General features: G+C 36.8%; 1 protein-coding gene across 1 annotated transcript; it reads right to left on the bottom strand.

The window, feature by feature from the left end:
- Positions 1 to 1840: 1840 nt before the first annotated feature.
- LOC142346051 (transducin beta-like protein 2) lies at positions 1841 to 24270 on the bottom strand. Its single transcript, XM_075398541.1, has 4 exons — positions 24075 to 24270; positions 18017 to 18766; positions 17491 to 17658; positions 1841 to 2377 (listed from the first exon to the last, which is right to left on the bottom strand). The coding sequence occupies exons 1-4, from the start codon at positions 24190 to 24192 to the stop codon at positions 1989 to 1991; spliced, it is 1425 nt and encodes a 474-aa protein (XP_075254656.1). The 5' UTR covers positions 24193 to 24270; the 3' UTR covers positions 1841 to 1988.
- Positions 24271 to 24932: the final 662 nt, after the last annotated feature.

Here is a 24932-nt window from a genome sequence, read left to right as displayed (position 1 = left end):
ATGACCAAATTTTTTCTGTGTCAAAATTATAAATTGGTGTGCAGTTTCAATTATATTCTAAAACTTCTTAATTTGGACTTCTAAACTGAAAACAAATAGGCCCAATACCAATGCCAGCTAGCAAACACTCTAATGAACTTTGATAACCTAATGCAGTCTGACTTAATGAACGGGCTTTATTGGTTTATCCCGTCTCTTTTGATTTTGATCTTTTGACATTGACCGTATTCACCACATTGCGTAAATCAATGAGTGAAAGAAACTAAAATCCATTCAGTTGAAACAGTGAGTGAGGTAAGTCGGAAGTCAAACGTGAAAATCGTGACTATGTAGAAAGAAAAACGTTATCAAAAGGTAAAGCGAATTAAAAAAAAACCATAGCAGGACAAGTCCTGGCGTACAATTCAAAGAATTTTCAATGACTATACAAAAAAATAGACCTAGAACGGACTAAGAGTGAATTGGAAAAACCATTTCTAAAAAAATTAGATCGAAAATTTAAAAAAAAAACAGAAAATCAATGTCAAAATGCCGCATGTGAACAGACAACCACTAGCGAGAAATGGGAATTTGGTTCAAAAAATCTAGGCTTAGAATGCACTTTGAATGGATTAGGAAAATCACTTAGAAAAAAATCCGATCCAAAAAATCGCAAAAAACATTTGAAATCAAAGTGAAATTGCCGCATGTGAACAGAAAACCACTATCGAGAAAGCAAAATTTTGTTCCAACACCGTCTTCCCACTCAACTTTAAAATTAGAGCGAAAAAGTTTGACGTCGCAAAACCACGCGCGCTTTTTCGCTCCACTTCCTGTTTCCGCGTGACAAAAATCACAACTCAAATTTGACTTCAAAAATCATGAAAATGTGTGAATAGATCTTAAAAACATAACCGACTAAACGTCGGAAGAATTGCCCTCGAACGACTAATGGGAGCTCTAATGAATTGCAGCCTGCTTCAGGGGGGAGGAGGGGGGAGAGGGAGCCTAAATGGGACTAAGAAGTTCAATAGTGGGCTTCAAATAACCACATTAGAGGTTAACATTTACCACTATTAAGATTTAAAGCAAAAAATGGCACCAATTTTGGCGCATTTTTCATTTGACTTTTAGTATTAAATTGCAGCCAATTGAGTTCAGCTGCTTCAAATTGTTATTGAGAGAGAATTTTCGATCACGCAAAACGCAAAAAGTCAAGGGCGTAAAAGTCACTCGAAAAGTCAAAATTGTCCAGCAAAATTTTTGCATAAAAAACACACGTTTACAATAATTGCTATGAACTTCGTTCAAGAGCAATTAAAAAGACAGCTAAATAATAGCCGTTTGATAGGCTGACGGCGGCTATTAAACAATCACAGTGAGACCAATAACAGTCTAGATACCGCTTCACTATATGATCAACTAAGTTTTAGTGAACTAATTCTTCATGTGGACTAATCACTCACTCGAGCGATAGGTGATATTAATTATAGCTTGATATTAATGTGTTTTGTATTAGGATTGGGTTTCAAATGTTGGACAAAATGTTAAAATTTTTCATATTTCAAATCGAACTTCATTCCAGAGCAATTAAAACACTTTTCTTTGGTTGAATGTTTGCAGAAAAACAATTAGAAAGCAGCATAGCAGTATTAGGCAAAATATGGTAATATTGAGGAAATTCTACCCTTGAAATCCAAATTTTCTACCATATTGATCCTGCAAAAAAGCGTTTTTGCTGCTGATAGCACCTGGATCCGCAACGTGATTACTGTTGCTGATGTCACTTAGACAAAGCTTTTCCAGTTCAACGTGAAACCACAGCTTACAGCCACTTTTCTTATTCATATTTTGTTCGGTGCTGATTAAAACTTTTCTTCAATATTCAGATATCTATATATAAACAGATTAACACAACCTGAACCACAAACAGGGAAAGATAAACATAAAGCAAGGATAACAATTTGGCATTAACATTAAAGTTAGCATATATAGCCAGAATAATGGAACTAAGCCTTTTCCGGAGTGTCTTTATTCTCCAAAGCTTCCAACTTTTTCAGTTCCTCATCTAACTGCTGTTGAATTCGATTTTTAATTGATGCCGTGTTCGGCTTCTGCACTTCTCTCTTCAGCCACTCAATAGTAGCCATAGTATGATACTTAATCTGGATTGCGACCATGTGTTTACCAATACAGGCCACCAGGTGACGGGATGTATTGTCAGTCAGGCATTTGCGAATAGCCAGGCCTGTTCCAAACTCAGAGTAAGTGACGTATGTCTCATCAGTCACAACGGACTTGAGTCGGATCTCCGTTTCAGAGTAGATGCCAATCAATTTCCCATTGCATGAGAGAAGACACTTCAAGTCTGATGAGGAATTTCCGAAGCCAGTATCACCTGTAATAGTAATCTGTGATAAAGTAGACGCCGCGGTACAAAATAACTTAATACAAAAAATTATCCGTAATTTAATTATTAATTTACTCCTTTTTAGGAGTTAGTAGATCAGGCTTAGTAGGGACTGAAGGACCCGTTCCCCGTCATTTCCACTCCGCACATTACTAGTTTTTGGCATTGAGAAAAAGGATAAATTATTCTTCTTCCACTAATAGGTGTATTCTTATACTGCAAGAAGCTGAAATCAATTGACAAATGCAGTTCTGTTCGCCAGTTCTTCCATTTCACACGTGCAATCACAAAATGAGTTAAGCGAGTATCACACGAGGTTTCAATTCTAGCTCATCGCATTTAGCTGACAGGATAATAATCAGGCTGCTGCGTGGATGGCGCATTCGAGTTTCTTGCTAACATTTTAATAAATCAATTGGCGTAACAGCACTATTAACAGCGCGAGGTTCATTTGAATCAAGCATAACTGCGGGTATATTTTTTTGCATATCAAACAAAGGTATCTGTCTCTTCATCTGATTAGAACTCGATCCCACAATACATGCAGTTTCAGCACCCACCGATGACCCTTGTCTTCATATAGCTTCTCTGTTCGAGACATTCAGAGCCACTTTGGAGAACTCCTTCAACATTTTCAGCTATTCGTACGATATCGCTCAGTAAATTTGTTGCAGGTACACGATCCCTCGATTTGCTTAAAATTTTTACAGTTACTGAAGTATGCTCGACGTTCTCTTTTCTTAGGACATGGCACAGAAAACGTAGTTTTCCCTGGTAGCAGATCTCTGGTACATGCGACTTGCAGTAATACAGATCTCTGGTACATGCGACTTGCACAGTTAGTTTTCATTGCCTTGCCTTGAGATCTTTTGCAGCCTCTGAAAACAACAAATTTCGAAGTCATTTAATTTTGTTTTCATTCTCTTTGCGAAAGTCCATGGTTCTGAGCAGTAGGTAAGGATCGGGTAAACATAGCATTTTAAGACCGATGTATGCACGTGAAATACAAGGGTTTGTTAGTTTCTCATTTTGCCTAAGCATTTTTGGGCTGCCCAATTCAGTTGTTTATTTCCATGCTAACTCTGCAGTCTGTCACAATTAAGCATCCTAAGTATTGGAAACATTTGACTTGCTTGAGAGCTGATCCACTCAAGATGTGGCATTTCAGCGCTTCAATCTTCGAAAAAAGCATGATTTCAATTTCCGTTATCACCATTACCTGTTGCTTACTGACCAAATCTGGTTGTGGAAAGAGTTGGCATGGACATTCGCTTGCGTCAATTAACACCGTAACGTCCACATACGGAAAGTTATTCATAATCACGCCTCAACCAGAAACACTAAGTAAGTTTTCCAGAGATCTCTTACGATTTCACTGTGAAACTAAAAGAGGTCAGGTACAGTTTTGCTCATTTCAATTTGTACTCGAATGGACGCTGCTTGATCGTAATAGATGTACTGAACTACTACGTGGCCTAACTTGACCAAAATTATAATGTTTGAGCACCACTTAAATTCAACAGCGCAGAAGAATCAAAATATTGTCTTGAGTTTCCTTCTAAACGGAAGTTCAGAAGTGATTGATTTGAATTCATACGAGGCAATTTATTCCATTTATTGGATTTTGCAAAAGATGAAGTACGTCAGCCGTAATTAGAATTGATTTTTGGTGTAGCCAATTATTAAACAAATAACGTTCTCGTAACCATGCAGTTGCGATAATACAGTAAAATTTTCCCTTGCATTTGGGGGAAGATCTGAACTTTCACCGCAGCTTGATGACAAACGAACTTAGTCTTTTCTGTGTTCACTTTCGACTTGGCTCCACCAAAGATTGAGTGTACACTGCTAAAATTTAACAAATTTTGCGAAAACGGAGAATCAAATACCAAATAGAGAACGTTATCCGCAGCATAAAATATATCGAATCAATTTCTCTAGATTTATCTTCTAAAGCCACAAGATAATAACGAAAAAGCAGTCGACCCGAAACTGATCACTGTGGAACTCCTGTCGACACTTGTATTCCTAGAAAAAGTAAGATGTCATTGACAAATAGAAAAAAGGTTCCCATAGGCGCTTTCGTATTTAGTCAATAAATCGAAACCAGATAACTGTCACTTCACAAACAGGTTTCTTAATTCATAAAATTAGAAAACGCAGATTGGTTACGGGCCGGTATTTTAATAGGACATCTAAAACTAGGTTCTCTTTTTCAACCATGACCGGACACTGCCTTGTTCAAAGCCTTTAGGTCTAAAATTCAAGCGATTGAATTCAAATAGACTTCTGTTTTGAACATTTGGCATTTTTCTGCACATTTTTCCTGATTCGATTTTAATCTTTTCAGCATCCTCAATTCATCAAAACACTGACAGCTGTGATAAATTATTTTTCTTGATATAGCTGGAAGGTTTCCAAAAAAAGGTCGTCTTGAAAAATCTGCCGCTTCTTTTTTCTCTGTCTTACGCTTCATGGAGCTGTCATCACTTGCAGTAGTTCTCTTCCTGTTTCTAAGAGGACCTAAGTGCGGATTTGCGGTAATTTCAGAACTGGGGTTTGTTAGTTACAATGTTTCTCATTTTGCCTAAGCATTTTTGGGCTGCCCAATTCAGTTGTTTATTTCCATGCTAACTCTGCAGTCTGTCACAATTAAGCATCCTAAGTATTGGAAACATTTGACTTGCTTGAGAGCTGATCCACTCAAGATGTGGCATTTCAGCGCTTCAATCTTCGAAAAAAGCATGATTTCAATTTCCGTTATCCAGAGATCTCTCACGATTTCACTGTGAAACTAAAAGAGGTCAGGTACAGTTTTGCTCATTTCAATTTGTACTCGAATGGACGCTGCTTGATCGTAATAGATGTACTGAACTACTACGTGGCCTAATTTGACCAAAATTATAATGTTTGAGCACCACTTAAATTCAACAGCGCAGAAGAATCAAAATACTGTCTTGAGTTTCCTTCTAAACGGAAGTTCAGAAGTGATTGATTTGAATTTATACGAGACAATTAATTCCATTTATTGGATTTTGCAAAAAAAGAACACTTTATAAACCATAACAGTCATAACAAGTAACAGAGGGTTTAACAATTGTTATAATACTGCCTGGAGTGTGGTTATTTATTTTAGTACATAAGTGTAATTAAATTAAATTTTATTAATTCTTAGCTCGACCAGTTAGTGTTGATTCTTGGATCATGGTTTAGTAAACTTTTTTAAATCTGATAGATTTCCAACTAACCGACCCATAAGTTGTATATTGTTTACTATCAAAAAAAGATTTAATATAAAACTTTTTCAATTCTTTTGGGAAAGTTTTTTTTCTTTTCCAAACCCCTTAATTCTTTAGGAAGTGAATTCCAATCCTTTGATGCAGTTTTTATAATTGAACGTTCTAATTTTTGAGTGTGACATATAGAGTCAAAAAATATGTCACAGCTTCTAAGGTTTTGTCTGATGCACCAAGTGGGCAAGGTTGTGACATCTAAAGAATTAAACGCGGGTAAAAAACAGTTTCTCAGTTTCCACAAATAAGTGGTTCTTTTCAATTTGATTAAATATTCAACAGGGAGAATAGAATGCTTTATCTTGAGATCTTTTGTTGAGTCCATTCTATTTCTAGAGTAACAAGCACGAATGGCCCAATTTAGTTGCTTTTCAAGTGATATTAGCAAATTTTTGTCTATTGACTTAATTGAAAGTAATGAATAGTGTAGATGGCTGATAACAAATGCGTTCAGAACCGTTTTCATTAGAATCGTTGTTATCCGATTACGGAAAGTATAAATTGTTTTAATTCCACCCGCCATTTTCTTTAAAAGATGCTTCACTTCGTCTTGGAAACTGAGATTTTTGTCAATATGTACCCCAAGATACTTGACGCTTTTGGACACTGTAATAATTTCGTTCCCGATTTTTATTGATTCAGATTCGCTGAAATTTCTGTTGCGGCTGAATAGTATGAATTCAGTTTTTGATGGATTCAATTGTAAATTTAGACTTGTGAAATACTTGGTCAGCAAAATTACATTTTTTTCTATAATTGTTTTGCACTCTCGTTGCATAGGAGCGGAATCAAGGAGTAATGTATCATCTGCATACTGTACCACCTCGCAGTTTTTATCAATTTGATCTCGCAGATCGTTAATAGAAATATTAAACAATAGAGGACCAAGCACTGTCCCCTGAGGCACACCACGTTCTAGAGTAATCTCATCTGAATTTACGTTATTAATCAGAACTCTTTGTTTTCTCTCCGAGATGAAACTATCTATTAGTTTTATGGTTTTAGAGTCAACAACTAATCTTCCTAGCTTTTTTAAAAGGATAACATGGTTTATTGAGTCAAATGCTTTTGAAAGGTCTAGAAAGGCAGCAGCTACAATTTTGTTTTGATCTGTTTTATGTCTTATAAATTCAGTAGTGTAAACGAGAGCGTCAGTTGTAGAATGTTTCTTCCTAAATCCGTATTGAGAGCGACTTAGTAGTTTGTTTTTTTGTAAGTACTCTGTCAGTTGCTCTTTGATTAAGATTTCAATAACTTTTGAAATGCAGGGTATTATTGATATAGGTCTGTAATTGTCTGGCTCCTCGGGGTCGTTCTTTTTAAAAATTGGTGTTACATCAGCGGTTTTTAGAATCTCAGGGAAGGTAGAGTTGTTTATGCATTCATTTATAATGAAACATAGATGTTTATTGACTAAAGAAACTGCATCTTTTAAGGCCCAGGGGGTAGCGCTGAGGGTCCCTCTGGTTTGTTTCTATTGAGCTTCTTAATGCACTGTAAGCATTCAAATTCTGTAATACATCTAATCAAAAAAATTTTGGCTGATCTACCCGCAAAGTCTTCGATATTTTTGCAAGTTTCATCTTGTAAGATGAACTTTCCTAGCTGTGAAAACCTGTAATTAAGAAGGTTTGCAATTTTCTTGGGCTCGGTGACATAATCATTGAAGACATTTTCTAAACTGTAGATATCGCTTCTTGTTCTAGTTGAGTTTCTTATTTCATTCATAAGGTTCCAACGTTTTCTGCTATTATTAGATGACATAACTAATGACTGATAGAATTTATTGAAATCACTGTTAGATGAGCAGAACAATTTCTGTTTCAATTCGGAGAACGTTTTGAAATTTTTCGATTTTAAACTAGAGTCACACTCTTTTTGTAAATCTTTGTTTTTCTCTTTGAACCAAGTTTGTGAACGAGCAAAGCATGATTTGTCGTTTCTGATGAACACATTTTTAGTGGCGCGTGTTTTTGCAGTACTCTAGTGAAGATTTTGGTGAAAGATTTAAGCATTTCATTTGCATTATTTTGTTGGTATATGACAGACCAGTTTGCTTTTTTCAAATCATCAAGGAATTTTTCTTTGTTATATGTATTTCGGTCATAGATTTTTTCTTCTCTAACAGTTTTAATGGGTTTGTTTCTTCTTTCAGTATAGTACACAGGGCAAAATGATCAGATAGAATTGGAGTGTCGCACACAATGGTTTTTTTGACGTAAATATCGTAAATAAAGTAATCGATTAACGTTGCAGTCTTGCCCGCCTTGCAAATACGAGTTGCCTCAGTTTTGTTTTGTATTTCTAGATGGTATGGTAATAAAATTGAGTCTAACTTCTCCTTTTCCCTTGAGTTCCGATAATTAATGTTGTAATCACCCATGAGTATTATATTATGACCTTTGACTATAGCATTATCAATGTTTGTAGCCAATTGTTCCAGAAAGATGTCCGTTTTGTTTTTGTTGGGAGAATAAGTGACATTAAGTAAGATTGTGTTTTGAGTTTTCCGGTTGTTTACTTTTATTTCTGCCCATATACTTTCAAAGTCAACTGAGAACTTATTTAGATCTTTTCTCAATTTTGGGGAAAAGATTTTTGGTATAAGCAGCATTACACCTCTGCCCTTTTTTGAAATGCCCTCTTTCGCTCGGTCAAATCTAAAACACACATACTGGTCTTTCTTAGGGTCATAAAAGTCATCATGATCGTTGCTAGTGAGCCATGTCTCTGTAAAACAAAAAATAGTGTTCTCTGGCAGTTCTCCAACAATTTCATTTAATGCCCGTCTTTTATTTACAATGCTTCGACAGTTAACCTGGAAAATTTTAAGGTTTTTTGTCCGCATTGCATTTTGTTTTAGGTCTCTGCAAACGACACAGTTGGGCCGGGATTCAACTCTATGTCGCCACAGCTGATCAGTAAGATTAGGATGAAGAATGCGTACAGTATGTTGCAGTTTATTACTAAAAGAGTAAGCACTTCTATTGGAAATCCTTTTTTCAATGCCAATACATTTTTTAAGCTTAGCGTTTTTGAATTGTACCCGTGTTCCTCTGTTCTTATTGCTGTCGAGGGAAATCTTGAGGACAACAATAAGAAACAAAGGAAAACAAAAATTTTTGGTCGAGCTAAGACAAAGAAAGAAAGCATTTAAAAATACAATAGTGTGCGGTTACCTACATCAGAAACCGATCAGAAACTTTACACTAAAAGCCATAACTGCATTTAGAACCATTGAATTTATAAGCATAAGAGTTAGCGCGATAAGGCAACTGATTATTGTAAGGATTATTATGAGAGTAATTTACTGCTCTTTGGAAAGGTTGGTACCTGTTATGTCTGGTAAATTGAGCTCTTACAAGTTTCAATGGTTGCTTCGCTTGCGTATTATCAGTGGCTCCTGATGGAGGAGCCCCATAGGACTGAGCAATTCGACCATTGGATGATGGCAACAAGTGAGAAAGTAGCCAGTTTTTCAATAATGGAACGCCATGCTGATAATTGAAATGAACATTGTCATAGAACAAATAATTATAGCTCGTTGAGTCATCAGTTTTTATTGCAACGCTTTTAACATAATCGTTTAGCGGCAAAATTTTAAACCGATCAACGTTGTCATAGTTATCATGAAGTAATGAATTAAATTTATCTATAATATTGTTCTTCTGAGTGTTATGTTCAAGATCCTTTAAAGGTGGTATTTCACAGAGTACAAATGTTTCTGGTATGAATTTTTCAACGCAAAGATTAACCAGTTGCTTGAATTCTTCAAAATTTACTTCAGCAGATTTAGACGTATGTTTCAGCACGTTATTGGTTCCGTCTTGTAAGACCAAAGTTTTCAATTTTTTTGCCTCGTAATCCTTCAGTACTCTCAATTTTTCATTTGTTGTTGACCCCCGATAAGCATGCACCCCAATATCAGCAGGTATTGTTGTATCTCGCTCTAGTTTTCCAATAATGCTGCTCCCAATAACAATTTTCGTTAACATCCTTAATTGAAATTTTTTGGAAACCTCTTACTTGTTCACTGTTGTCTGTTTGGATAGCTACTTCGACCATAGCATGTTCCCTATTGTCTTGACCACTTACCACCTTGTTGTCCAGTAATTTTTCCGCCAGCTGAGTGATAACTTTTTCGATAAACGTGTCCTTTTCTTGTAATTTTTTGGAAATATCAATATATATTTTGTACATGTCTTGTTTATTTAAGCTCAGGAAGAAGAGCTTTTTCGTCAAGAAGAACCATAGCTTTTTAAGTGTTATAGTATTGTCCGTTTTCAGATGTAGGAAAGGGTTGCTTAAAGCTTGTTAAACATTCAAAGATACGTTTAAAGATAGGGACTAATCTTCAATAGAGAAGTTTGCGTTGGTGACGTAATAAACGACCGTTTTGAAGAACGCTTTGATGCTTGTCTCAAGAACGCTTTTTAAAAAACACCGTTTTGAAGAACGCTTTGATGATTGTCTCAAGAACGCTTTTTTCTTGATGCTTGTCTCAAGAACGCTTTTTTGATGCTTGTCTCAAGAACGCTTTTTTGATGCTTGTCTCAAGAACGCTTTTTTGAAGTACGTCAGCCTGTCTCAAGAAAAGCTTGTCTCAAGAAAAGCTCTGTCTTACGCTTCATGGAGCTGTCATCACTTGCAGTAGTTCTCTTCCTGTTTCTAAGAGGACCTAAGTGCGGATTTGCGGTAATTTCAGAACTTTCAGGTCGTGGACCGCAGAAATCAGTGCAGCGCGATTGAACTCAAGTTTTGTTTCAAGAGCTAGGGCTGACGTCTCAGATAACGAGGTCAGCCACTTAGCAGATGACCAGAAAACCATTCTCCTTTAAGCTTATTCTGATATCCACAGAAAAAAAGTCATGATCCATGAGAGACTCTTTCAGCAAATTAAACCGTTTAATTGCATGCCAAAGTCTTAACTGAGTTTGGAGTTGAACTATACTGATGCAGAAAAAAGGTAATTGAACAGAAATCTGATAAATTATGCCCATGCCGTGAAAAAAATTTCTCCGGCCAGCGGAATTTTTTGGAGTAGAGCATTTGGAGTCGTGAGAAAACAAAAAAAATTAATTTCAAGACTGGTTATAGTTATGAGATTAGCAGCAAAATGTTTACAAGAGCACTGAGGAATACCTAAACTTCAAATGACCAAAAGATTCTCAAAACTTCGCAGTCATAGTTGTCGACTACCAAACTATTCAGGTAGGTTCAATCACGGATTTAGTAAGCTCTGATTTAGAACTCTAAACACTTTTGTCCGTCGTGATACAAGCTATGACACGATAATTTTCTTAGCATTTAGTAAGTTACTCCGGTCTTAAATCAGGTCCTTGGTATAAAAGGGAAAAGCGTTCTTGATACTGAAGTGAAGGAATCCTTGATATCCAAGGGAAGGATTTTTCATCTACACGAGAAGTATCCTTGATATACAAGGTAGCATCCTCGCTATGCAAGGGAAAAATCGTTGTCATACGCGGGAAGGATCCTTGACACACAAGGTTAGAATCCTTGCTATACAACGAAGGATCCTTGACATATGCGGGAAGGATCCCTGGTATACAAGGCAGGCTCCGTGATACAAAAGTGAACGATCCTTGATACACAAGGGAAGGTCATTGATATACTAGGTAAGGATCCATGCTATGTCACAAAAACAAGGGAAGGGTCTATGTAAACAGGGGAAGGATCCCCAAAATATATGCAAATGATCCTTGGTATAAAGGGTAAGTATCCTGGATATAAAACGGAAGGATCCTTGATATACAAGCGAAGCTGGTTTCAGATCAGAAACGGAGGACAGTACCAAAAATTTGAACCGATAGATTGAGTTCAAACTTTAGAAAGAAGAACAATCATTCAAGGGCTCAAGAGACCGTCACTGAGTTTCACTGCAAATCTAGCCATTCTTTTTAACAATTTCATCGACAAAATAAAGACGCAGTGGAAGGTATTCAAAAGTGACTCGTCCCGGCGGATCGTTCAAATGTATATCGAAAACTTTTTGCACTGTTACAGTTTTCAATGTCCTGCTCTATGACGGAGGGATTCATCCTGTCAGTAAATAAATACCACCGTTTGGATCTTTGTATCTGCAACAAGCGTTTTCTACACATTTTGATTCGTTCCCCTTTTGAATTCTTTTGGTCTTCGTTGAGGTCGTCTTTCAAAATCTGTCGCTTTTTTATTCTCTGCCTCACGCTTCTTGGAGCTGTCATCACTTGCAGCAGTTCTCTTCCTGTTTCTAAGAGGACCTAAGGGCGGATTTGCGTAATTTCAGAACTTTCATTTCGTTGACCGCAGAAATCAGTGCAGCGCGACTTAACTCAGTTTTGTTTCAAGATCTAGGGCTGACGTCTCAGATAACGAGGTCAACCACTTAGCAGATGACCAGAAAACCAGTTCTGTTGGCCAGTTCTTCCATTTCAAACGTACAATCACAAAATGAGTTAAGCGAGTATCACACGAGGTTTCAATTCTAGCTCATCGCATTTAGCTGACAGGATAATAATCAGGCTGCTGCGTGGATGGCGCATTCGAGTTTCTTGCTAACATTTTAATAAATCAATTGGCGTAACAGCACTATTAACAGCGCGAGGTTCATTTGAATCAAGCATAACTGCGGGTATATTTTTTTGCATATCAAACAAAGGTATCTGTCTCTTCATCTGATTAGAACTCGATCCCACAATACATGCAGTTTCAGCACCCACCGATGACCCTTGTCTTCATATAGCTTCTCTGTTCGAGACATTCAGAGCCACTTTGGAGAACTCCTTCAACATTTTCCGCTATTCGTACGATATCGCTCAGTAAATTTGTTGCAGGTACACGATCCCTCGATTTGCTTAAAATTTTTACAGTTACTGAAGTATGCTCGACGTTCTCTTTTCTTAGGACATGGCACAGAAAACGTAGTTTTCCCTGGTAGCAGATCTCTGGTACATGCGACTTGCAGTAATACAGATCTCTGGTACATGCGACTTGCAGAGTTAGTTTTCATTGCTTTGCCTTGAGATCTTTTGCAGCCTCTGAAAACAAAAAATTTCGAAGTCATTTAATTTTGTTTTCATTCTCTTTGCGAAAGTCCATGGTTCTGAGCAGTAGGTAAGGATCGGGTAAACATAGCATTTTAAGACCGATGTATGCACGTGAAATACAAGGGTTTGTTAGTTACAATGTTTCTCATTTTGCCTAAGCATTTTTGGGCTGCCCAATTCAGTTGTTTATTTCCATGCTAACTCTGCAGTCTGTCACAATTAAGCATCCTAAGTATTGGAAACATTTGACTTGCTTGAGAGCTGATCCACTCAAGATGTGGCATTTCAGCGCTTCAATCTTCGAAAAAAGCATGATTTCAATTTCCGTTATCACCATTACCTGTTGCTTACTGACCAAATCTGGTTGTGGAAAGAGTTGGCATGGACATTCGCTTGCGTCAATTAACACCGTAACGTCCACATACGGAAAGTTATTCATAATCACGCCTCAACCAGAAACACTAAGTAAGTTTTCCAGAGATCTCTTACGATTTCACTGTGAAACTAAAAGAGGTCAGGTACAGTTTTGCTCATTTCAATTTGTACTCGAATGGACGCTGCTTGATCGTAATAGATGTACTGAACTACTACGTGGCCTAACTTGACCAAAATTATAATGTTTGAGCACCACTTAAATTCAACAGCGCAGAAGAATCAAAATATTGTCTTGAGTTTCCTTCTAAACGGAAGTTCAGAAGTGATTGATTTGAATTCATACGAGGCAATTTATTCCATTTATTGGATTTTGCAAAAGATGAAGTACGTCAGCCGTAATTAGAACTGATTTTTGGTGTAGCCAATTATTAAACAAATAACGTTCTCGTAACCATGCAGTTGCGATAATACAGTAAAATTTTCCCTTGCATTTGGGGGAAGATCTGAACTTTCACCGCAGCTTGATGACAAACGAACTTAGTCTTTTCTGTGTTCACTTTCGACTTGGCTCCACCAAAGATTGAGTGTACACTGCTAAAATTTAACAAATTTTGCGAAAACGGAGAATCAAATACCAAATAGAGAACGTTATCCGCAGCATAAAATATATCGAATCAATTTCTCTAGATTTATCTTCTAAAGCCACAAGATAATAACGAAAAAGCAGTCGACCCGAAACTGATCACTGTGGAACTCCTGTCGACACTTGTATTCCTAGAAAAAGTAAGATGTCATTGACAAATAGAAAAAAGGTTCCCATAGGCGCTTTCGTATTTAGTCAATAAATCGAAACCAGATAACTGTCACTTCACAAACAGGTTTCTTAATTCATAAAATTAGAAAACGCAGATTGGTTACGGGCCGGTATTTTAATAGGACATCTAAAACTAGGTTCTCTTTTTCAACCATGACCGGACACTGCCTTGTTCAAAGCCTTTAGGTCTAAAATTCAAGCGATTGAATTCAAATAGACTTCTGTTTTGAACATTTGGCATTTTTCTGCACATTTTTCCTGATTCGATTTTAATCTTTTCAGCATCCTCAATTCATCAAAACACTGACAGCTGTGATAAATTATTTTTCTTGATATAGCTGGAAGGTTTCCAAAAAAAGGTCGTCTTGAAAAATCTGCCGCTTCTTTTTTCTCTGTCTTACGCTTCATGGAGCTGTCATCACTTGCAGTAGTTCTCTTCCTGTTTCTAAGAGGACCTAAGTGCGGATTTGCGGTAATTTCAGAGCTTTCAGGTCGTGGACCGCAGAAATCAGTGCAGCGCGACTTAACTCAAGTTTTGTTTCAAGATCTAGGGTTGACGTCTCAGATAACGAGGTCAACCACTTAGCAGATGACCAGAAAACCATTCTCCTTTAAGCTTATTCTGATATCCACAGAAAAAAAGTCATGATCCATGAGAGACTCTTTTAGCAAATTAAACCGTTTAATTGCATGCCAAAGTCTTAACTGAGTTTGGAGTTGAACTATACTGATGCAGAAAAAAGGTCATTGAACAGAAATCTGATAAGTTATGCCCATGCCGTGAAAAAAATTTCTCCGGCCAGCGCAATTTTTTGGAGTAGAGCATTTGGAGTCGTGAGAAAACAAAAAAAATTAACTTCACGACTGGTTATAGTTATGAGATTAGCAGCAAAATGTTTACAAGAGCACTGAGGAATACCTAAACTTCAAATGACCAAAATATCCTCGAAACTTCCCACGCAGTCATAGTTGTCGACTACCAAAGTATTTAGGTAGGTTCAATTACTATTTAGTAAGCTCTGACTTAGAACTCTAAATACTTTCGTCCGTCGTGAAACAAGCTATGACACGATAATTTTCTTAGCATGTAGCAAGATACTCCGGTCTTAAGTCAGGTCCTTGGTATAATAGGGAAGCGTCCTTGATACTGAAGGGAAGGAATCCTTGATATCCACGGGAAGGAATCCTTGATATCCAAGGGAACGATTTTTCATCTACACGAGAAGTATCCTTGATATACAAGGTAGCATCCATACTATACAAGGGAAGGATACTTGACATACGCAGGAGAGATCCTTGATATACAAGGTAGATTCCTTGCTATACAACGGAAGGATACTTGACATACGCGGGAAGGATCCTTGACAAAACATAGCCGGCAGATTGCCGGAATAGCTGCGAAAGAATAGACCTGCGTGCCATATTATAGAGATAGAAACAGATGCAGATCTAAATTGGAAAAAAAATCGACGCCGCTCAAAAAACTAGGTAAAAAACATTCAGCGATAAATTAATAAAGCTTGTTAAAATTCATTCCGCAGAAGCCTCTTATTAGGGACCTTTACTACACAAATGAGTTCCTTTGGCCTTAAGCCAATTGAAACTAAACTTAAGTTTTAAAGTGCAAAAGTCATTTTATTGAGTGAGGTAAGTCACGTATGATCAAAATCTAATCACGCAAATAACCTAAAAACTTTTGCTAAAGCGAGTGAGAAACGACGTCACGCGCGCAAATGCCGTTAGTGAGAGGAAGAAGTCATTCAGAAAATTTGACTTTTTCAGCTTTGCTGTGTGAACAAATGTAAAACGAAAAACGAGCGTAAGACGACGAAACAAAAAACATAGCAGGACAAGTCCTGAGGTACAATTCAAAGAATTTTCATTGACTAAACAGAAAAAACTAGACCTAGAATGGACTATGAATTAATTGAGAAAATAATTTTAAAAAAAATCAGGTAAAAAATAAGAAAAAAACAGAAAATCAATGTCAAAATGCAGCATGTGAACACAAAAAACCACTACCGAGAAATCGAATTTTTGTTGAAACACCATTTTCTCACTCTACTTTAAAATTAGAGCGAAAAAATTTCACGCCGCAAAACCACTCGCTTTTTCGCTCCATTTCCTGTTTCGGCGTGACCAAAATCACTACTCCAATTTGACTTCAAAAATCATGAAAATGTGTGAACAGATTTTAAAAAAAAAGACAGCGCCTCAATACAATTCAAATTCTTTGAATTGTAAAAAACCAAGAGCACCGCAATATAGCTTCGCTCAGCTTACAGCTTCGCAGCTATAACAAGGTAGAATCCTTGCTATACAACGAAAGGATCCTTGACATATGCGGGAAGGATCCCTGGTATACAAGGCAGGCTCCGTGATACAAAAGTGAACGATCCTTGATACACAAATTCGACATACCAGGGAACGATGTTGATATACAAGGGAAGGTCATTGATATACAAGGTAATGATCCATGCTATGTCACAAAAACAAGGGAAGGGTCTATGTAAACAGAGGAAGGATCCCCAAAATATATGCGAATGATCCTTGGTATAAAGGGCAAGTATCCTGGATATAAAACGGAAGGATCTTTGATGTACAAGGGAAGTTGGTTCCAGATCAGAACAAGAGGACAGTACTACGAAATTTCAACCAACCGACTGAGCTCAAATTAGACACCAATTCATTTTAATCCAACTGTAGGCTGAAAAAATGTTCCCCATTCATTTCCGGATAGAACGTCTGAAACCGCTGGCGGATCATTTTCCTGTATAGTAAAATAGTTGACACAAAGTAAATTTGGCTGCTCGAAGTCTAACTTTCCGTCCCAGCAGCAGTTCCACAAGAACTTATGCCTCCTGCCTTTGATGTTTTTTTACCATTGATAGGGTGGCTCATGTCATCAGTGGCAGCCAAAGAAATTGCTCTAGATGGTATATACTTAAGTTTTGACTTCAAGCTTGAATACTCTATTTGTTCTCCCACAAACCCATTGGCTCTTCCTTTGTTGCTCGTCAGGTGATTCGTTTTCCTTGACGAACAATTATAAGTGAAACTGTTTCAGATAACCTTTAACGAAGTCGGGAATGTTGCTTGATACTAACGTTTATCGGATCTCAAATTTTTAAATTCTTGACAAGCACACGGTTTGTGAAATTATGATTTCATTTCCAACAGGAAAGGATTCAATCTAAGCTGATCGCGGGGTTTTATAACTAAGATATAAACTTTAACCTTAACATGACACAAACCCGTGAGGTCTTTCCCAAAAATTCCGCTCCTGCAGTGGTTTTCTCTGGCTAGGATTTAGATGGTATATTTTACAATATTTTACAAATATCAAGATATCGAAGAAAGTCCTGGCTGATGCCCGTAACCCGGTACTCAATCGAGTCGATGGTTGCATGTAACTTTATTTTACAATTCAGTTACGAAGATAGCTACGCGCACAGCTTGAGCTGAAAGTTTGAGTTGGATTAAATGCATGCATATTGTGAGACCGAATGTTTTTGGCAGATAGGCGAAACGTTTCAATTTTTCATAATTTAGTAACCGATTGAATAAAACAACCTGAATTTATGAGGTGTGGCTCCTCCTTGTCTTTGTACCTAACATCGATGGACTGTACCCTCCACGTCCTGTCACGCGACACAGTAGCAATGGAAACTGCATCCAGTGAGAAAGCAAAGTGAGTGATGGCTGCTGTGTGCCCTTTCACTATCATCACCCTATTACAACCTGACAAAAAAACAGTTTTACAAACTCATTATTCGCAACATCCTAGCCTACCAAACACATTTTTAACATGCTATATTATAACGGAAAGCATCTTCTCCTTTTGTGTCCCTAGCTTAGTGGGTACATATTGTTTGCAACAATAAGCTACAAAGGGAAAACAACCAGAGTAATGCTGGTATTGATGGCAATAAAAGTCATTGAGGGGAAGGGTATGAGAGATCCGAACAAAAACTTTTACAAAATGATTCTCACAGAAAACTTAAGCAAAGCATGATAGAATCAAGGCGAAGACATGGCATGTGGACATTGAATGCATCAAAACTTATAATGGAATAAATAATTATTTTTGAACACTAACCTCTATAGACGTTAGTACTCGAAAACTCGATCTCATAGAGAGGCATCTCTGGATTGTATCCACAGAAGGCTACAAAGCGTCCACAAGGCGACACCACACAATGATGCATTTCTCCTCCAACTTTACCATCTATTTTCCCGTAAATTTCGCCCTTCAAATCCAAGATGTAGATAGAGCTTTTAGTATCTGCGATCATTACGTAGGTTCCCGATGGCGACACTCCACAATTAAGGATATCCAAGTCTAGCACTTGCGGAAATTCAACTCCATCAGTTAGAGAGACGCTATTTGCTCCTTCTTTCTTTCCAATTTTCATAACTTTCACGCTATTGGTCAGCTCCAACCCAATAGCAACAGCTTTGCAGTCGGGTGAGAAATCAACGCTCACAGGGTTGTCAAGGTCTACCTTCCCTCGCACCGAGTTTCGAGTCGTGTCCGCTCCGAACTCTTTCGTGCTCCACAGAATCACATTCCGATCATCAGCTGACACGGAAGCCATGTACTTGCCGTTCGAGCTGAAACAAATGTCGGTCACTTGGCCAGTGTGGCCTTTAAGGGTTCCTACGTGATCAGCATGAGCAAATTTCAGGAGCCCAACTTTGGCGGCTGTCACAGATTTGGATGCTTTCTTCGAGCCGGTTTTCTTTGAGGACTTCATGCCTGGTTTTGATTCAGGAGTTAGGTTTTCGTCCAAAGCATTGCTTTCGTTCTCATCAGAGACATTTTCAGAAGATTTATCCTTTGAGGTCTCTAAACGAGGTAAAATTCAGTGTTTAAATAGTTACGGGACAACACGAAGTACAAGCGTCTTTTTTTTCGAAAAGGAGAGGATTCAACAGTCAATGATATAAATTATTGACACTAGACAGTATCCTTCCAATGTTAAACTCAGTGATAATAATCTAATACAAATAATTTAAAAGTTCGCATGGTTTTTAAATAGCTTCATGTTACTAACCAACCCAAATAATTGGCACACAAAGTGCAGCAACTAAAGATTTAAAAAACAACTAACGTCACCTGAATTGCTCTGAAACGAGGGTCGTCGCCGATTTGCGTCTTGTATGACTGAAGATAAACAGCCCTAAGATTTTTGAGCTAACTCGGGCACCTAATTGTTCCCATCACACTTTAGTGGGGGCGGTACTATCTTCTCCGTGGTTTTTTAGTTCAGTCAATTTTAGCCGAATGATATATTCGTCGTACAGAGTTGTGAGCGGTATCATACGCAGACTTGGAACAATCATGTGTTTTTAGTAGACGTGAATGTAGATTGGAATTGTATTCGGGCGCAAATTTTCTTAAATCTGTTCACGATTTTTCCATAAATTTTTCACGCCAATTACGCAGAAGTCAATTTTCAAATAGCGGTTACACTTATGACATATCCTATTTATTTTCAAATGAGTCCCAATGGACATATGATAACTTTTCTGAGAATAGGTAATGATTTTCATCACTTCGACACTGTTTTCGCACACTTTCAATATTTTTTTGAATTTTTCCTGAATATTGCTCTTTTTGAAGTCTTGACATAGTCTCACTAAGCAAAAGTTATTTAATTAAAGGAATAAATGATCCTAGCTAATGGTTAGTTTATATCTAATAACTCTTACAACTTAGAAAAAAATTATTGCGAAGAAATTTTGAACTTTGTCCCCTTTTACTTTCATTTCTGTCAACTTATCTCTCGGTCTCACTAATGACATGTCCCATCTACTTTCCACTGAAACATGACTTGATCTGTTAACCGGTTCTATTTTTCAACTAATGGTTTTATCACTTAGATACTATGAGCTTTCATAAAAATTTTGTAGTTTTGGGATACCTGTTCATATTTGTGTTGGTACAGTGTTGTAACATTATCAAAAGTGGTTTCAAAAAAATCTTGCTCAGAGAGTAAACCTCCAACATTGCCGGAAGATGTTCAGGAAATAGACGCGATAGCTTCGTACAGCCGCAGTCTCAAAAAGTAAAACAGACAAAACAAAAAGAAAAAATTCTCTCCCTTTTTATTATTTGCTGAGATGTTAATTATGATTAGGAATCTGCAAAACTTACTGCTGCTTCTACTATCTGCTCTCAAATAACCCTCATTTAGAGTGATACGCGCATTCAGTTGACATTATATACGTCAATTAAAATGAAGTCATTTTGAACGTCAGGGAAGCCATTTTTGAGTGATGTGGTCACGTGAGACGAAATTAATCACGCAAATGAACAAAAACTCACTCCATCAAGCAGAGAAAAAGACATCACATGCGCAATGCCTTCAAAATTGCATCAACAAATGAGCACAAACACGAAATGAAGTGATCGTGACGTGATCTAATGGTAAGAAAAATCCCCGAACTCCAATCCAAAAACTTGAATTAATTAAAAATCTGACAATAAACATTTTTCCAGTGTCATCCAACTATGATACTCAACAAATCACATGATATATTGTGCGCAAAAATAAACAAAACCTTTAAAAAATTTATTTCCCTAAAACCAGAGACTAAAAAAAATCAAAACATTTAATTACTACTGACACAATGCGTCATTTGATTGAGAAGACGATAAAAAAGAACCTGCTTTAATCTTCACCAGACAATGCAAACAGAGCCAAAAACATATTTTACAAAAATCAGGATCTTTATGAAAATTAGTGGCGTCAAAGCAAGAAAAACCACAAATATAAATGCTAAATATCTTAATCAAAGCACAACTTACACATAAAAAACCATTAGCAGTTCCTTTAGGTGAAAAGGTAACAAAACAACAAATGGAGGCAAGAATCAAAAATTGGCAAAAGAATTCAAAAACATGGTATCTCATTCAATGCGATAGATGGTTGAAATCTGAAGCCGATAAATTCAACACCATTAAACCGCACTGAAAGCCAATCAGAACAACTATTTTCGAGAAAGGCAAAAAGAGCATGAGAAAAGCAATACAGAAGGCAAGATTCAAAAACCCAGTTTTAAGAAATAGTTAAAGTCATAAAACCCATCGCTATGAACTTAAGTCATTGATTAGCTTCATCATTTATGACCCGTCGGCAACCGATGAAACTTGTCACTAATGAATGCAACTAAGTCATTAGACAACCTAAATGTACAGTAAAATTTTTCAATCAATTTGAGTCGAAGTCACAGAAAGCATTAAATTCTTATTAGTGACAGATGATGCTGTTATTGATGATATTCAGTGATAAGACAACAAAAGTTTAATAAATATACGCAAAACTCAAAAACTGGCTAATAGTTTCTGAAAACAAATAGTCAAAATCACGAGAAATAAAATGAACTCAAACCATCAACTAGATTCACTTTTGACTCACTATCAAATGATAATAACTGTCAGTAATTAGACAAAAGAAAACTACAAAACTGGGCACGACTCAACAGGTCACTAAATTTTTGAAAACAATGATGTGATAAAATAGTTAAAACCTTTATAGACAGCATTTGAAACTTTTACTACATAACTTCTATTCCTTAGAGAGAGAGAGAGAGAGAGAGAGCCAATGACACCAGCCAATAGTGAGACTAACAGATATGACAAACAAATGACTACAAACGCGAACAAATCAGAAATCATTGATATTTTAATAAAAGTTGCAATAAAACTGTGTCTAAGTCGTATAAGAAAGTGTCTAAGTCGTATAAGCCATTAGAAGTAGTAGTTTAGGCTTCAGTGTCGTGGCACTAGGGCTGACATCCCTTTATTGGTCGGCTAATTTGACCTTCTGTACTGGATTGCAGTTGTTGCAGTTGTACAAAAAGGTCACGTACAAGAATTGGCTTCAGAGTAATGTCTAGAGAAATAATTCAAGTATAATTCGGTTAATCGTTTTTTTTGTTTAAGCTTTCAATAGATAAATTTGTCATTTACAGATAACAATTAAAAGTTGACTAGAACGCGTCCAGAAATTTTCATCTGCCTTTTTCGTTCTTGTTTGATTTGTTTATTAGCTCAAATTGTCTGGTATTTGGTTGATCATCACAGTTTTGGTTTCTAGTGATCGGAAAATTGACATTGTAATTTCATGAGAGAAAAGAAATTAAGAGAAGTATATCGTGTAGTTCAATATATAAGGAGAGAGGAAGTAAATTGAGTTTTCCAAGCCTCTTTTCGTAATTCAGTTCCCAGTTGTTTAGGGTCCAAATGGTATCTTTCTTTTGAACGCGCTCAATCTCTTTCATCTCCGTTTTGTTAGCGAACTAGGCTTGAGTTGCATATGTAACAATTGGTACATATCCTGTGTACGCCACTTGTTACCTGCACTGTTTCAGAGTTAAAATCATGAAGCTTTACATCTTGTTTTCATTTACAGTAGCTGGCAATATTTTTCAAGAAGATACCGCCAGTGCCTAGCACTTCAATATTCTGCAATAAGATGTCATGCCGAACGCTATCGCAGGCTTTTTTGAAGTCCAGATACAGAACCAAACGTTCTTCTTCATTAACATCAAATTTGTTGGAAAGATGATTTAGGAACAACAACATCTGCGTTACCACCGACCTATGTCTTCGAAAACCAAGCTGTTCATTGTGTAGTGCCGTTTCTAGAATGTCATATAGTTCGTTAAATGTAACTTTTTCGAAAACTTTTGATGTGTTGCAGAGAAGGCTTATAGGTCTGTATTGCTTCACGTCTGCACTGTCTTTGTCTTTAAAGACGGGGTTAACTTCACATATTTTCCAAAACCATGGAAAATAACCTTTTGATAGCGCAGCCTTAAAAACTATCAGTAAGGATTTCGAGAGGGCAGGCAGGTTTTTGAGCATAAAATTACCTATGTTGTCCGGAACACAAGCTTTACTAGTTTCAAGTTTTGATAGGATTTCTAAAATTTTTATTTCAATTATGTTCACATGGTTATAAGTCTTTTTCGCGAAGGTTCGATTATGATCCACTTGATTACTTTTTAGGAAAACACTCGCAAAAGAGTCGCTGACAAACTAAACTTTTCTGTGCATCGTTATTCGACTTTTCATCTTCGTATTTCATTGTCTCGGGAAACCTACTACTTTTATGGATGGATCGTAAAAATTTTTGTAGATCTGAAAATTTTCTCCCTCGAAAAATTTTTTCTTCAAACTCAGTTTGGTCTTCAACTAAATTTTTTCGTAGTTGATTTTCTTTTCTCTTCAGTTTTAGAAGTTTCGCCAGACTTGACTTTTTCGAAATTTTTCTCTTTAATGTAGCGATAGATTTCATTAAGTGTGATGTTTCTTTTATAAACCAGGGCGGGAGACTTGCCCTGTGTTTAGTTGTTCTTGGAATGTTTTTTCCCAGATATTTTCCAGCCATTTGCACCATTGCTTTACAAGTGCGTCTACGTTACTGTAGCAGTAATGGTTAAAAAGATTTTAACCCTTACTGCGTAAAAAAATCGCTTTCGAAAATCTGTTCAAACACCATTTCTCACTACACTTTAAATGTAGTAACTAAAATCGCCACTCTAGTTTAAGTTTTCATGGAAATGAAAAAGCCGAAAAGGTGTGAACAGATCTTTAAAAAAAAGCACACCAATATAGTCCAAACCATTTGGTAGGGAAACGATCCCTATAACGTTTCATTTTGGGTTGATACAATCCTAAGTTCAACCGTGGGAAGCGTTTGTAATCTTAATTACCTTTTCAAGGAACAATTTTTCAGAAAAATAAATTTCTCGGATGACAAAACTCTTGCTCAAAATCTATTTATTTTTTTAAAAAAAAATAAAAGTTTTTTATTTTAGTTCCCACGGAGGAGCTACTGAATCTAACTTTTGACAGAAAACCTATTAGAGATTTCTAATACTCATTTCAAGATGCAGGTCTGAAGCGTATTGAAGCACCAAAGTATATGAATCGTCAGACCCCCACTTCTTATCAACAAATAATTCAATCGTATCAGCTTTTTTGTTTCCCACCGCAAAAGATATTGATCGGTCAAAATTGGCTAATCAAAAACCGGACGGGCTCACCTAAGTCCCTAATCGGTAAATAAATTTATATGGAATATTTTGGTTGGAATACAAAGCCCGAATCCGTCTATTATGCAGGAAAACTAAAATCGGCTTACTTCTTTGCATAAAGTAGTTGAACAATGTCGTGATAATTCCGATTACAGCTGCCACGACCATTAGCTGAACGACTGCTCCACTGTTTGTAATTTCCCCTTGGGCCGATTGTTCACTCATTTTGAGAAAGGAATGTTATTGACAATCAGTTTCAACACAAACAAATCTAAAATCGGAACCGCCCGAGTTGATTAAAGGCAGCTACATGTTATTACACACCACTCGGTCTCAATACCAGGCTGACGAAAAACGAGCAAAAAACGGCAGAAATATGAAAAACTTTTCTGAATTGATTCGGTCTAGCATGTCACCATGACTTTTACTGTATCAAAAAGGGGAAATCATTAAGGAATCCCCAATTATTGCAGATTACGTAAATGTTACGAAAATCATTACGATATCTCTTCTTTGGAGCAAACACTCTTCGGTTAGCAAGAGTGAATTCAACAACCTGAACTCCAGCCTTCACGTCACCGCCATTTGCCGATTAAGTACAAATATAACAACGTTCAAGAGTGCCAAAACTGGAACTGATTTTAAAAGTGCTGAAACTGCCAAAACTTATTAATTATCCATTAAATGCTAGCGAAATTATTTTCGAAGCAAACCAGGGCACCCTGATCAGTAGTTGGGTTGAGATTGATTCATATAAATGCAGAAAAGAAGGAATTGTCAATTAAAACTTAAACTGATTTTAAAAAACGAACGTTTTCGAACATTGCGTTCTTCGTTAGGTTTAAAAATCGAATGAAATCATTTACAATGTAAATAAAGTTAAAAAGTTAAAAGTCGAAATAAAATTGTTAAATTACTCGAACGCTTTCGCAATAACTTGCATCGTCAGGAGTTTAAAACTTGTT

Source organism: Convolutriloba macropyga, chromosome 1 (assembly GCF_964194025.1).
Source record: "Convolutriloba macropyga chromosome 1, txConMacr16.3, whole genome shotgun sequence".
Taxonomy (NCBI): domain Eukaryota; kingdom Metazoa; phylum Xenacoelomorpha; order Acoela; family Convolutidae; genus Convolutriloba; species Convolutriloba macropyga.
The sequence above is the reverse complement of the archived record's forward strand: the minus strand, read 5'-3'. Positions and strand labels throughout refer to the sequence as shown.

Excerpts from the sequence above, each read along its gene's own strand:
- LOC142346051 (XM_075398541.1), bottom strand. The coding sequence starts at position 24,192 with ATGAGTGAACAATCGGCCCAAGGGGAAATTACAAACAGTGGAGCAGTC. Across the intron at positions 18,767-24,074 it reads CAACTACTTTATGCAAAGAA|AGACCTCAAAGGATAAATCT; the intron begins GTAAGCCGATTT and ends TACCTCGTTTAG. Across the intron at positions 2,378-17,490 it reads GCCACACCTCATAAATTCAG|GTGATACTGGCTTCGGAAAT; the intron begins GTTGTTTTATTC and ends TTACTATTACAG.